Source organism: Argopecten irradians, chromosome 8, assembly GCF_041381155.1.
Source record: "Argopecten irradians isolate NY chromosome 8, Ai_NY, whole genome shotgun sequence".
NCBI classification, from domain to species: Eukaryota; Metazoa; Mollusca; class Bivalvia; order Pectinida; family Pectinidae; genus Argopecten; species Argopecten irradians.
In genome coordinates, this window is record NC_091141.1 from 34,753,417 (window position 1) to 34,770,177 (window position 16,761).

Here is a 16,761-nt window from a genome sequence, read left to right on the forward strand (position 1 = left end):
GGCAGGTACTGGGAAAACGAATCCGGGTACGGTAGATTGTGAAGGTTTGTGTCGTAGATGGTAAGGCAAATTGTCGTTAGCAATCTGTGTTCTGTATTAACACTTCTGTTGTGTGTTTGTCTGGTTTTTTCTTCTTCTTTTAATTCTTTTAATCCTGGTCACAAGCGCCAAATCAACCTCATGTAACAGGTTCGAAATTCTGTCCCGTGTTTTAATAAAGTGTCAGTACATCTTCAAACAGTGTGAGAAATTGAGAGAGCAGTTTTACGTTGACATGCCGCCCGCTCTACTTAAGACTCGTTTTCTGGTGACCGTGGCTAACTTATATTAATTGGAATAATGCGACGTGTCGAATTGGCACGTTGCTGACATGATCACTGTGGAAATTGCCAAATTAAATCTTTGGATCAATTTCCAAAGTGATCATGTCAGCATATCGATCTGACTATCACTTCGTCACAGAAACATCCTTTTTGGGGGATGTAGATGTGGCGCAGTGGTAGAAGGCGCAGGTATGTTTGGCATGGCGATTGGGTGCTGTAGATCGTGAGTTCGAGGCCCGGATAGGGCACGAGTCAATAAATTGTCATCCTTAGTTAAATTGTGTTTCTTTGATATTTGACTAGGTTATACCATTGGTTGTAAATTTGTACCAGTTCCCTGTGTAATGAGATTCATAATATTCTGATCACTGGCAGTATATATCTTATATATAACATGTACTTTTGATGAAAGATGAGTGGAGCAGAGCATATCTAACATACAGAAACAAATAGACATATTCCAGCAATAACGACGATGGGTCCTATGATGTAACTTTCTCAAAAGAACACTAGAACATGACATATTTCTATGTGAGAAAACTTCCATTCTATATGCCTATTGGTAAGAATATGACAACCATGATTATATGATGTGAAACCTTTGGTAACTTTTATAAATTTCAATACATTTGTCAATGCCAATAAATGCATTGCCTCACATTTCAAAAGGAACATCACTTGAAAATAGTAAGCCGTATCCTTGTCCATTTTCAGGGATTGTCTATTCTGAATTCAATGTATTCAAATATTGAGTGAAATGAATATCAGGTCTTTCACAATGAAAACGTATGGAATTAATCCTCTTATGAAGCAGTACATTTCTATTCTCTAGACTTTAGACTCTTCAGCAATAAATGTTTTCACTCCATATTTGTGTTTCTCGAATCAACACTTTTGAAACAATGATTATCCTATAATGTCAAAATCGCATAATTTCATTTTCGAACCCCTCATCATCTCCTAGGTTTTTTATTTGTAATGTCCGCTATGGGTTGCTTCTCAAAAGATGGTTCATGTTTTCCTCTCAACGTTGGTAGTGTATTTTCCTGTCCACTTTTAAGTTCCTCAGATTTTGGTAGCTGAAAAAAAAGATAATCAAAATATACAATTATGGACTTCAGGTGAAGAATACCTCGGATTTATGGACCTGATATGAATAGTACCCGAGGCTGAATAATATTTCTCAATCTACTTGGCATGTCCCTGAAAGATTCTATCAAAGTCAATAGGTTCTCCCCTGTGTCCAATTTTGCTCGATCAGGGTTACAAATACATGTACTGTACTTCTTTTGCTTTCACTACGATCGGTCATTACTGCAGGTCTGAAAGAATATTTCTATCCTTGAAAGATTTCTCTATTCATATGCCATCATTTTCTAAAGCATATTTGATGAAATTAGGACTTTTCTGCTCCATGATTAAGTCTTTGAATCCAGACATTAAAAATGATATAAAGCACGAAACGTCATTTAATCATAGTTATGTCATAATAAGACCTTCTTTCTATATTTATTATTTCCAAATTAATAGACCAGGAGGTCCACCACTTACAGAACGGGTAACAAATCAATACATTTAACATTAATATAAAATATCACAGTTAAGTAATATGTAAAAGAGAAACAGAAGTAACGTCCAGTTACAAACTAATGTAAGACTGTCTTTAAACGGGTTTTAAATGGTACAATGGATAAACAAAACATATCACAGTCAGACGCAGAGTTAATACCATTAAAACTAGATTGCATTCGGTTTAAGATACTGTATTTTCTCACATTAACTATACACCACGGTAGCAATAAAACCGATTGGAACAACTTGAACGTAAATTACGACTAGGGACTTTAAAAGAGAACTTGCTTGTGCATGTAATTAATAGGTACCATGCACAGGCTTATTGTCCGTGACAGGCTTATTCTGACAAATAATGAAAGGAGAGAAAAACACAGATCCATTACCTGGTCAGGTATAGTGACCTTTGGCATAGCATGTTGTTTTGTCCACTCTTTTGCATGCTGCAGGAACAATGGTTTGTTGTATTTAAATTCATTGGACTGAAAATATAAAGAAAGAAAGACATTATTATGACATTACATTACAAATAAAATACCAGTCAATTCAATTACAAAATTTGCATTATTTTTTCTTATTTTTGAATATCATTGGGTCCATTCTTGCTTCTTGCTATTGTATGAATGTAACTTCCGGAACCTTCGTAGGCGACACCCTGACTTGCTACATGTAACATTAGGGGGTCATGCTGAGGTGACCCCCAAAAGGACATTATCCTTTTTCCTCATTCAGATCAAACTAGAAATGACGTAACAATTGAAATCTGTAACCTCCAAGAGCAGAAAACTCTAACATCATGAAACTGAAATATGGGCTTAATATGAGAGGGTAGATAAAGTGACTATTTTTAGCTTTCCACCAAACTAGTTTAAGTCCCATTCAGAAGGTATGACAACTGCATAGTAATGGAGACAACTACCTAACCAAATCATGTTGGTTTTCTATTAAAGATGCTCCACCACAGAGCATAAATGATATTCATTATTTGAACAATAATTGGTGTTTAATCATATATATATATGTCTAATTAACACACACACAAAAAAATAATATATAAAATAATTTATTTTGCCTTTGGTGCATGGGCAATCAGTACTTCATTTAATATGGTATATATTGCCACGGAATTTTTTCGGGATTCAATTAATTATTTTTGATATTTTTAACTGAAAACAAAATTAGAAGCCCAAACGTTTCAATGGTGGTAATTATTTATTTTTTTTTTTTGGGGGGGGGGGGGGGGGGGGGACAATTGATTATTTTTATCTGTATCTTGAAGAAAGATAGGAAGCACAGACTTTTCAACGGTGGTAATGGCGTAAAGTTAGTAACTTTTGTAACTGAAGAAAAATACTAAATCGTCTGGTTCTGTTTTTGATAGTTAAAATACCATTTGTCAGCGGTGAAGCATCTTTAACGTTGTATGAGAATCCAATGTGGTTATGTACAGTAGTAGTTTAGTTCTTCTTGTTTCCTACAATTTAATTTACAAATACAACTGGTATGTGTCATGATCTTATATTGTTACTACATGTTATTTTCACTAAAAAATTCTAATTTATCTTTCTCTTGATACATACTCCCTACTTGTAACATCTTTAAAATTAAAATATAAAATATTTGTTGACCTTAAAGTGAACAGTCGGGCAAGGATGGCTAAAGTCGGTAAAAATGGTGTGAATGTATCCAGTATAACTTCTTATGAAATAGAAAAATAAAATCTCTCGTCAAAATCTGTCTGCGTACGAAGAAATTAATTTAAAGTATAGCAATCCTAAAACGTCCTCCCGGCTGACTATGTCCGTGGTTACATTTCCACGCAGCCTCGCTTTCAATGCTTTCAACTTTCTTTATTTCAGTGGTCAGAACTGGGAAACGTAAGCAGAACTTGACCGTCGTATTAATATGAGAACTTTTGGAAGGCCTGTGAAAGCATTTAGACTGGTTTTCTTGGCCCGACTATTCACTTTAATACATGATTAATTTTGTAAAGGAATAAAATTTATTTTGAGATGTATTGTGCAAAATAGGACCATCTTGTTTCGTCCAGTATACATGTACATGAGAGAGAAATATGAATGGACAATATTATTACCACACCTTTGAAAATAAGAGAGTGTGGAACCATATATAATAGTTCCCATATATAGAAGATTCTTTGATTCACAAATAATGTGCCTCTCAGTTGAACATTCAGACGAGTTACATGTACATGAACAACAGTAAGAGTAATAAATTTACTTGTTAGGTTATAAAACTACAATAAAACAGAATGACAACTTTAATGTAGCTACAAATCTAGTCTATATGTACCCCGATGGGACTACCGTCAGATAAACCACGTCCTAAGCACCAAGCAGTGGTGACAAAAATCCGACATTATAGGACGGTAATTGGCACATTTTAGACAAATATAGCCAGCCGATAAACGAACAAATGAACATTTAATAGCCATGTTGTAATACTTAAAATGACGTATAAAAGATAAAAAAACCAATAGCGACAATACAGACAATATGAACTTGTCCAACATCCCAGTTTTCGTCTGTGAGTAAAAAAGTACAATGGGGACTGTCAGCATCTCACCAGCATTAGATATACAGATATTGATTTTCCAATAACTTTAAGTGTACCCATTGTATAACATGTAGTTCTCAAGTTTGATTCCTTAATAATTGTTCCATTGGTGCAATATCACACATGCATGCTTTTTTGGCTTTACTCAGTCTTGCAAGCCAATTGATGGCATCTCTTTTGAAGAGGCTATTACCAAACAACTATTCTAATGGTTGCTGGGTTGGCTGATAAAGGTTTAATATCTTATTAACAGCTAGAGTCATATATCTTGTAAGAAACGATCATATATATGTATATATAGCATAGGTCTACTTGTCTGAAAAACAGCGTTCATATATAACATATATATTTAGCTTTATTGTGCGACAGTATGCAGCTTGGGTTGTAAATCATTGGCATTTTGTCATCAACATGAAGTATATTAAGGTGAAAATCACATGCGTGCGAAAAACGTTGATACTGGAATATGTTTCAATATTATCAAGAAATCCAATTTCACAATACTGAGATATATCATTCCCATCGAAGCTAAAGATCTTGAACATAAGAAACTAGTACCGTAAGCATACCAACTATATACCATATTCGCTATAATTAGCACACCTCCCCCAACAAGCGCCCTTCCCTATTCTAGAGAAGAGTTGAAGTTGTATAAGCGCCAGAGGTTCCATTCATTTAACAACATTTTACAACAAGAAATGCCTCTAACATCAGCATTGTATATTCCGTATTACATTAACCTGCGAATCTTTTACATGTGAATCAAGACATAATACGGTAATGCCTCACAAAGTTAAAAGACATATGCATGTTTGCTGTAACAGATTGATGTACCATGGGTACAGACAGATTTGAAATATGGCTGACTTTTTTCGTCTACAACTTACATTTTGGTTCATTAATAACCGCCCCTCAATGTTACAATTATTAAGCGCCCTGGGGTGCTAATTACGGCGAATACGGTATTGCTGTATAGATTCATTGTAATTGACCCTTTCAGAAGGCAGTTGTCAGAATGTCTGGAGAAAGTTTTACTTCCGACAGACAGACGGAAGATCTAAAAACAGACAAGCTAACTCCAGTATACCATACTAACCTAAGGCCCTACAAAAAATGTTTGTGTTTCCGGTAACCCGACGGACCTTATAAAATCAGTGCCTACTCAAAAACTTTTATATCAGTTTTACCCTCAAGCAAATAACGACCTTATTTTTACGGGTTTTTGTACAAAATCAGGAATTTGGGTACAAATTCTGTGCATTTAAGACACCAATAATACTCTGGGAATCAAATCCATGGTTTATATAACGTTGAATAAAGTCTATTTCAGTTTTTAACTGCAAGAAACTTAGATGAAGAGAAAAATATTTCAAAATAATCCCTACCTACCAACCCTTCATTTTTAAAGGGTGTTACCGGAAACAATAATATTTTTTATTTGGCCTTATTGAGGGGGGTTACTATGTGGAAAACAGAAGACGAATTATATAATGGTACCTGTATGACTATTTACCAGTTTCAGCACATTTATATATGATAATGGCTCTTTTGATACAATGCCAGCATATATAATTTTCTCACACTCAATAACAATCATAAAGAGTTTATATATTACTTACAATTTCCGTCATAAGTGGATCCTCTGGGTTGGGTTCTGCCATTAAGAGTTGTAGTGATGTGAGAACAGTACTAACATTCAAACAGGGCTTCCACGCTCCCTGTAATAATTGCTTCTTTTATTAAAAAATTGTTCTTATTTATTTAAACAATTAAATTAAAAGGGAATAAATTACCAAACAAAGCTGTTGTGATAAAGATAACATTAAAATCCTATAATGCATACATGTAGGGTTGATAACAAATGATTTCCAGTAAAATGCATTGAAACCCGCCCTTCTTTTGAATCAATACTAAAAATACTTTTGTGAGTTCCACATGGTATATATACATATTGTAGATTTGTTTAATATTTGATCAAAAAGGCTCAAATCTTTTCACGTCTTCTTCTGTATAACAAGGAGGCCTAGAGATCCGATATCGGGACTCCAGTATGCCGAGATGAAGGGCTACCAAATTTGTTCAAATGAATGACCTTGACCTTCTTTCAAGGCCACAATAGTCTTATAGGCAAAAATATTTTAGAAAACTTCTTGTAAATAAATGAGGAACCTATTAGCTAGAGAGCATGTAGCATACTGGAATGATGAAATACCAAATTTGTTCAAATGAATGACCTTCATTCAAAGTCTAGTATGTTGGGATTAAAGGCTACCACATCTGTTGAAAGGACATTGATCAACTATTAAGGTCACAGTAATGAAATATATCAGAAACTTCTACTTAATACTTTCTTGTAAACTTTGAAATCTGGAAGACTCGATTGTTCAAAAGAGGAAGTGGAAAACATTTTTGGGAGACACACCATGATCCACAGCTTGAAAAACCATTAGGCAAGTGCCCAAGAGAAGTAGATGCGGAACAACCGAGAATACCCATGAATGAATTTGAATAAGAACTCTCATGGAAGGAAGTATCAGAAGTGTCTAAGAAGGCCAGATAAGGATCCGCACCTGGCCCTAATGGTATTCCTTGCAGAGTGTACAAGAAGTGTCCACGGTTGTTGAGGAAGCTATGGCAAATATTGAAACTTATATGGAAGAAGGGAGTAATACCGGAATGTTGAGGAAAGATGAGGAATGTTTCCTCTCTAAGGAAAAGGATGCAAAGACCATCATTGAATCAGTCCAGGTCATTATATTTACTGAATGTTAGCATCACAACTGGTCAATAACAACCACATTGACACATCCGTTGAGAAGGCAGGTATTTCTGGATTTTCTGGCGGTGTAAAACATGTCAGCGTCCTCAGTCAGCTAATCAAACAAGCAAAGACAGGAAAGGACAAAAGAACCTTGCAATGGTGTGGTTAACCTTGCAATGGTGTGGTTAGACCTTGACAATGCTAATGGATCAGTCCCACACAAGCTCATTGAATCTGCAACGGATCTGTACCACCTGCCAGGAAAAATCAAAGACATTGTCAAAAGCTACTTCAGCGACATACAGTTCCGCTTTACAGTGGATGAGGTGACTACAGAGTGGCACCGACTGGAGAAGGGCAAAATGGCAGGTTGTACCATATCGCGAATCCTTTTCATCATGGGAATGATTATGGTAACCAAGGCCGCTGAACGTGAAGCGAGAAGTCCAAGGATGGACTCTGGAATAAATCAACCTCTCTTGAAAGGCTTTATGAATGACCTAACCGTAACGACAGCATCCCACGTACAAGCCAGATGGGTAACCAAGGCCGCTGAACGTGAAGCGAGAAGTCCAAGGATGGACTCTGGAATAAATCAACCTCTCTTGAAAGGCTTTATGAATGACCTAACCGTAACGACAGCATCCCACGTACAAGCCAGATGGGTATTGACCGCGCAAGTCACGGAGCCTTGTCTTGAGACGTATTTGCCAGATGTAGTTGAAAGTGCAGGACGAAGAAATCCCAACACTAGTCAACAATCCACTCAAATGCTTAGGGACGTGGCATGATGAATCACCGTCAGATAACAACTCTATGAAGATGGCTGTATCACATGCAAGATCATGGATGAAAAAGGTGGATGGAAGCGGACTACTTGGAAAGTACAAAGCTTGGATATACCAGCATGGGGTTTTGGCAATGCTGATGTGGTTGTTGCTGATCTATGAGGCCCCAGTGACGAAAGTTGAGGGATTGGAGAGAGCAGTTAGCAGCTCTTTGCGCCGATGGCTTAGAGTGCTACAAGGTTTTACTTCGTAGGGTTGAATGGGAAATCCAACCAACTAAATCTACCTCTTTCGTCCGTAGTAGAGGAGTTCAAGATAGCAAAGTGTCGCCTAGTCATGACATAACGGGACTCCTTGGATGCAAAAGTCAGTGCAGCAGGTGTCCAGAAAAGGACAGGAAGAAAGTGGTTAGCATCGACATCCGTACTGTAGACCAGGCTAAAAGTATGCTGGAGCTACGGGATGTGGTTGGAAACACGTCCAACTGAAGGCAAGTACTAGGGTCGTAGAACTTTCAACAGTGGAAAAACGAATCAATGCCAGAGAACCGAAGGATGGTTCAGAGCGAGGGGGGTGAGCAGATGAAGACAAGAGTGAGACAAAAGCTGTTCGAGATGGGAAAGCAAGGGGCGTGGTTGAAGTGGAAATGCCAAGCAGGAAACTGTCTTGGTCAGAAGTGTGGAGGAAGGACCATAGCATTCATGTTAAGAGCGTTATAAGACACACTGCCGTCCCCATCAAATCTTCACCAGTGGAGACTCACAGATTACCCATCATGTCAGTCTGTGGGAGCCAGCTATCAATGGCCCGCCCACATCTCGTCAGGGTGTTGGACATCGTTGACACAGGGGTGTTACAGATGGCGTTACGATAAGGTCCTACGCAAACTGGCAATCATTGTAGATGAAGAAAGGAAGAAGGAAGCGCCCAAAGTCAACACCAGGAAGTATGAAGATGTTTGTGAAGGAAGGCGAGGCAGTAGAGCGGAAGAAGTCAGCTACAATATCATTGCTGGATAAAGGAAAGGACTGGGAGCTCAAAGTGGACTTGGATGGAAGGCTTGTTTTCCCAATAGTGGAGACTGCATTATGTTCAGACATGGTTCTGGTATTGAACCAGTCCAGAACTATCCTTGTAATGGAGCTCACAGTACCTTAGGAGGAAAATTGTGAAGAGGCGCATGAAAGGAAGAACTTGAAGTACTAAAGTATGCAGATCTAATAGCAGATTGCAAAGAGAAAGGATGGAATTTAAGGCATGGCTGTTCGCAGTCGAGATTGGGTGCAGGGGGTTCCTAGAATTGGTGAGCTGCTGAGAAAGCATCTTGCTGGTTAGGGCACCGTCGGGGCGACTTGGAATTGAAGTCAGGATCTATCAAGTAGTGGATTGGCCACCACTACTGACCAACGAACTGGGGGATGTCGTGGTTTAGGGTTGAAACATCTGAGGATAGTTGCGACTACCTGATGACGATGGAGAGTGACAAGTGAGCACCGAGGGGCAGAAAACCAGGCATTTGAAATCCAGGAATGCCAGAAGGTTGATGCAGCATTAGATCAGCTGTACATGTAAGTGTAACACTTTGATTTTTAGTTTAAGAATAGGTGAGCATTTTCAGGCTTTTTGATTCTTTTGTGTTGATCCAAAGTTGTATTGGCCCTACTGTATACGTTGACTGTGTTGTATTCTGCCAACAGCCAGATGACCATTAAGGCCCTTGGAGCCTCTTGTTAAAAATAGACTTTTTGTATTGGATATCACTAAGAACCAAAACATTCCCTCAGACCTCATGCAGCCAGGATCCATGATATAAAATTTCCATTCGGTGTTAAAATTTCATAATGACGATTCATTTTGTTACCATGACAACCAAATGACATTTGATGTTTTGAAAACTATAACTAATGTACTTGTTATACAAAACTCCATAAAATTTCTAATAGTTAACTATGAAAAAGTCTCAGACATAGACATGCTTAACTCCTTCACCCCTTTAGATGTATTTGAACAATTCTACTTCAGTAGCTGAGCCAGTCCATTATACAATTTCAGGGGTAAATGCATGGTTAAACATGCAATTTTACCTTTGGTGGCATTTTGAGGGTGTCAAGACAGATCCGTCCGGCATTGTCAATGTTAGGATGATAAATGGGTGTAATAAATCGTACTTTGGGTGGCTCAAATGGATACCTATGAAAAATTAAAATATACAATAGTCATCTATCAATTAAATACAGCGAAATATATTTTGTTTAAAACTTTGATGATGTTTAAAAATTTGACTTAGAAGTTATATTTCTGATATGTAACATTTGATAAAAAATCTTCTTGTTCATGAAAAACAAGTTACATTAAATTATACACATTTGTATATCATAAAAAATACTTCATAATATTTGTATATGGTGAGTCATTGCCAGGTTGAGATTCTGGCATTTACGTATCCATTGAGGTATAAAATGAAGCAAAAGGATCCATAGAGAAATAAATAAAAATGTGTAAAACCTGCATATTGAATCTATGCAGACAACAGATTTCAATTTTCTGTGTTTTCTGTGTATTTTTTTTCTCCTTTGATATTTACAAAAATGTATTTTAGTTGTTAAATATATACCTTTCAGGAATTTGGATATCAATCTTAAATATTCCATTTTCATAAGGAGTACCCTCACCACCGATGATTTCTGAAAAACAAAAACAGAATTATCCAATTGTTTGTCTTTAATTTTAAGTTCACATTCTAAAATGTAAATTTTTACATATAAAATGTCCAATGCTGTATAGACTTAATATACAATGCATATTTGTCTAGTGTAAAATGTACATTACAGTTACAGTATATACATATACGTTATTCTGTATATATACAGTGTACATATGCATGTAGGTCATGATAATACTGTAAGCATGCATAACATATCCTTGTACATATATACACAAAGTTATATACATATGCATGTCCCGTAAATCGGGTCCTTCTTGGGAAATTATAAGTGCCAAATAGCAAACAATAATGCTTATACAGTACTACATTCTTGATACTCGAAGGGTTACTATCACCAAGGATTTATAAGTGAGAAGGATTCGTGACTGTCTCTTTACACTACTGAACACCACGCGAGACGCCTATGAACCGGGAATAAAAACCGCTTTTCTCAACAAATACTTGTCTTATTGAGTCAAACGAAACACCAATGTAAAGTTTATTAAATTTCACAACGTTTATCACTTGCTTTAAGAACGGAAGATTTAGGAGACATGTCTTTAATCTTCGTTAAAAAATACGACAGCTCATGAAATGACGGCTCCGCTTCAGAAAGTAAGACGGTAATTATATAACCCTCGGACACGCAAGCTACATCAAAGGCTGCGCCGACAGATATCAAAGGAAAATCAGTCGTCGCCCAACATCACGGTCAGTGCACAAACACATAAGCTCCTTTATTGTACTCCCCCAAAACCCAGTGTGACTTATCCTTCTCATATATGTCCTTGCTACGGCTCTACCGACTGAGCCAAAGAAGCATGCTCCATCAGCTGAGTGATGGAGACCGTATTTAACACTATTTACAAACCACACCGACTCGCTCTTTTTATACATCAAAAGATTGAATCACCTAGATGTCTTCTGTTGCCACCAGTTTTACTTTGAGCAGGGCTTTTTCTAGAGTCTCTCAGGGGCCGATATTCAGCCCCATTATTCAGCCCCATTCCCAGTGAAATTTAGGCTAGAATTTTCCCAATTTCATCGATTTTTTCCCAATCTGAAAATATTTTAGATTGGCCTTATATTTTATTGTCCCACCACTTTTGGGATTTGCAATCGAAAGCACCCAAAAAAAGGCGGTCATGACAGGTGAGTCGACTGGCCGAGAATGCAGGTAAACAAACCAAGATACAGACGCAAGACAGCAACCAGGCATGAAAATTGGATTATGAATGGTAATCACCAATTAATTAACACCTAAAGCACAATATCCGAAGTCCTGTCTGTAGGTATTTTTGTCACATAGCCCACTTTCAGTTTGGTATGGTTAGCGTGTTGTGCCAGTACTGCGATGAGTGACAGCCTAGTTTTGAGGTTTCTTCTGCTATTTAATCGGTCAAACATAAGTTGTAAATTAAACATTTTGTTTGAATCCATACTTAGTGTAATATAGTTCATTTTCAAACTTCTTTTATAATATACAGAGTGTATTAAACTATTCGCCATAATTTCTGTGTTGATCATTTACCTTTCTGTTTTATTTAGGGTGGAATTCTTTTCTATTTAAAAACGTTTTATGTAACATCAGGCAGTTTAAATTATATATTAAAGATAAATTTTGTAATTCTCTCCAACTGAACATGGACTTAATGAATCTGTATTTCCCTCTATATATTTTGAATGGAAAGACAATGAAGAATTAATAAGATTGGCTATTTTCAATGGGAGCATCTAGATAAATCTAGGTACTATTATAGAATTTGTATCTGTCATTGAAGACAAAATAAAGAGAGATAAAATGCATATTTGGTCATTTTATTGTGTTTTGACAAAAGAACATTTATGTCGATATGCCGATGAATTTTCCCAAATTCACACAGGGGCCTTTTCCCAATTTACCTAGAAAAGCCCTGTTAATATACTCCCAGGGTGGATATCACGTTATAGTGGTGGTAACCCCTGGAGTACATACAACATATGTAGTACACGGTACGCATACTGTACAGTATATATTTTGTATGTACATTATAAAGGCACTGAATAAACCTACAATAATGCAACGTTAATTACATATGTAACTTAAGTACAATGTACATTGTAGTACATTGTACATACATGTATACAATGTAAGTACAAGTAGACTAAAGGTTACACCCTTGTGCACACGGAGTGCACTACGTTTAGACTACAGGTAGACACGGAGTGCACGAGGTTTAGACTACAGGTAGACACGGAGTGCACAAGATTTAGACTACAGGTAGACACGGAGTGCACAAGATTTAGACTACAGGTAGACACGGAGTGCACTACGTGTGAACACGGTGTCCACTACAGGTGGACATCGTGTCCAGGTCCATTGAGACCTAGACAGACAAGGTGATGTGTTACAGTTAGGGATCGGGGAAGAATGAGTTCTTCAATTTGAAATAATACATAATTATAATTTTTAAGTGTTTATTTCTTTAATTACAACATCTACAATTTAATGTACAGTATACATAACTATATAATACGATATCTTTTTAGTATATATGAATAAAACCTTTTCACTGCAAAAGTATTAAAGATTAATTCTTATTCATTAAGTATATGTCTATTTAATTTTATATCAGTAGTTTCCTTTTCATATCTTAAATTGTCTATATTACGTTTTCAAAAGTAAATGTTTTATGGGTAAATTGCATTATATAAATATATATATATATCATTTACATGAAATAGTAAATACAAGCATTTTCACAAGTCAAAAACAACTTTGAATTGCAGCAAAATCCAGTCCTAATGTGCTTTTGAGACACTTTTTCTTTTATAACAAGCTATCAGTAATACAATCATATACCGTGTAATACATAGCTTTTAAATAAATATATTTGGTGCCTATCAATCAGTTGTCTAGCGATACCCTTGTAGATCGTCTTTCATTAAGTTATATACACTTTTATAATATTTTTCTTGCCATTTAAAATAGCTTAATTACATATTCTTTATTAAAAACTGAACGTCTTTAAAAAATCATGCAGAATTAAATCCACTTCATACTATATGACGTCCTCCACTAATTGGTGGCTAGTCTACCTACAAGTACCCAATTCAGCTTGTTTTGATTCTAATTACCGGTACACACAATATGTTTATGATCCCAACCCCGCAAGTTATCTTGACCGTATATTGCGTCATGGACCAATAATTATAACTTGTCAAGCATACAGGTAAGCCACAGTATCCAGCTATACAAGTGCCTCAAGGTGACCATCGATAGATGGCCAGAGGGCAGAATCGTTGCCTTCTGTGTTTGCACGGCTTTATGAGAATGTGATTTTAGAATTGTTTCTATGGAAGTTTGTTAAGACAAATAAATATACTTTACCGTTTAAAATTCATATCGGTTTATGAGTTTGAAACACATAAGTACCATTCTTATTACATACACGTACATGCTTGTTGTAGAGCCTGGGAAAAACATGTACACCGTTTCCCGGGGGGGGGGGGGGGGGGGGGGGGGGGAGATTGGGATGAGGTAATAACTAGCTGGCAAAACCAGAGATTTAAATAGTTTAATATTTTAATATTTAAATCTCTGGCAAAACATATTGTAAGTGATGCTGAATACACCTCAATTACTGTCATGACAGGCAGCCGTGAAGTGGAGCTGACGGGAGCTGTACAATGCGTAAATCAAGCATATCTGTCACAACCATACATTTACCAATAATACATGTATATATCATAATCAAAATTAATTTAGATTAGGTACTTATTCAACATTGTAATATGGTATTTTATATACACAGTCATGATAATCAGATTTCTGATATATGTAAAAAGCCAGTGTAAAAAAATTAAATTAATGAAAAGATATTGGATGAAATATGATATTCCAATAATCTTGAAATAAATGTTTTAGTTAATTATGCACTTCGTATTTAGATTATTTTTAATTTTAATATATAAAGCTTCATTATCAAATAAATTAAAATGCACTACCAGTTAAAACACATATCCCTATTGACTAGCATTGTTGTATAACTGTACGTATTTGTGTGATGAGTACAATGTACTGTGAACTGTATGTATGTAGAGGGGCTGCCACCTAATTATATAAGTACAGCATGCTATAAATGGACCTCCTTGGGTTGGGATAAGGTACGTATACAGGTGTTGTTACATTTGAAGCTGTGATACACCTGACTGAACATATTGAATGGGGCCAATGAAGGCCCCAGGCCCCAGTCTGACCTATGTTAGGTAATTTACATTATCGGATACCTGTGTAGTTGATCGAACAGTATGAAGTCCAAGTGACCATGGCAACTGCAGTCCTAGATCTAGCGGTCTACCTTTCGAGCAGGCAAATTTTAAGTGTACAATATACTACATGCATGGATCATACATTATTATCACATAAATCACGCGGTTTGTAAAAGAAGGTCAGAATAGGATATTGTCAAATTATCAAGGTTTCTAGAATAAAAATAATTGTGAAAAATTCAGAATCTAATCAACTACTATGAATCTACAGTTTAAATGGGTAGAAGTTTTGATTCTGTCTGTTTGATTTGTTATCAGGCATGTGACCTGCATTTTAGCGATCGGTCATTTGAACAGTGTTGATGCTCACGAGCGGCCACATGCCCGATACTAAATTTTTGCTTTCTTAAGCCAGTGCTTACAGGTTCGTCAATGGGTTGACACAATAAAATGTAATTTCCAATGCCGATTTTTAACGTTTATGGACGATTTCTCATTTTTCCAATGCTTTGCAACGCGCCATGTTCTATGTAGCAAATGTATACGTATTATACATTTGACTGGATTAAAACTATTTCGCGCACCTTGCCGTTTTATATTCCATACATACATAGTTAATCATTTTATGAAGAATTTAATTTGTTTATGTTTATATGTCCTTGCTGTTGTTATGCCCATCAATATATTCTTTTTAATCAAAATATTTTGCCGATCAAAATATCTCTTTGGCGACGATTTGCTTACACTGAAAATCTTGCTCCACGCAAGGTTCATCACTTTATGCGTTCGAAAAAGAATTTCATCTTTAAACTACATATCACTAGCTAAGAAAAATAGTTTTTACTGGGAAAATGCGGACTTGAACTATCCATTGATGAGACATAACCAGAACGTGGTTTACCGTACGCAGTTAATTTGCAACGCAGTTAATTTGCTTTTTTTTTTAACTTATAATAAACGTCCTTATTTATAAATTAAATTGTATGATAATATATATTGATACATTTACTTTATACGTATCTATTCAAATAAACATTACAGTACGAATGATTTCCAGTAATTAACGGCGATTTTTATGTTGCAATAAATATTATGTTTCTGATAGCAATAAATATTTCTTTTTTTTTTCAAAGTCCATATAGACTGCAGAATAAATACATATTTTCTCATATCTCTGTGGCACATCATCTAGTCTGTCTGTGGTCTGGATGTGGACATTTTACCTGGACACGATGTCCACCTGTAGTGGACACCGTGTTCACACGTAGTGCACTCCGTGTCTACCTGTAGTCTAAATCTTGTGCACTCCGTGTCTACCTGTAGTCTAAACCTCGTGCACTCCGTGTCCACTCGTAGTTCACACCGTGTGCACAATGTAGTACATTGTACATACATGTATACAATGTAAGTACAACTGTTGTAACGCATGTGTAACATTATACTTGTACTTACGAGCCTCTAACTCGTCTATCTTTTCATCCTTAGGCCAACATGATATCCCATGAGGCGGTGACTCGGACAGCATCTGAATCTCCTTTTTCATCCTACTTAAACGCTGCATACTGCAATATTAGTAGCAACAGTATTAGACCGTTTTGTTATCAATCAGACTTCCCGCTTATTGTCGCTTACATCAAATCAAAATAAATACAGATTAAAAATTAAAACTAAGTTGCATTTTTCTTCGGAGTGCTAAAGATAATGATATAATAAACTAGAAACACACTGGCAAAATTCAGTTAACAATTTTTTGATCAAAACGAGTTGTAAGTTATTTTTTGTTGA

At 36.2% G+C, this 16,761-nt stretch overlaps 1 protein-coding gene across 1 annotated transcript; it reads right to left on the reverse strand.

Moving 5' to 3' along the window:
- Positions 1–906: 906 nt before the first annotated feature.
- Positions 907–16,608, reverse strand: LOC138330203 (ubiquitin-conjugating enzyme E2 T-like). Its single transcript, XM_069277649.1, has 6 exons — positions 16,429–16,608; positions 10,636–10,705; positions 10,106–10,211; positions 6,092–6,190; positions 2,282–2,377; positions 907–1,402 (listed from the first exon to the last, which is right to left on the reverse strand). Exons 1-6 carry the CDS (start codon positions 16,535–16,537, stop codon positions 1,277–1,279), a joined length of 606 nt encoding a protein of 201 aa, XP_069133750.1. The 5' UTR covers positions 16,538–16,608; the 3' UTR covers positions 907–1,276.
- Positions 16,609–16,761: the final 153 nt, after the last annotated feature.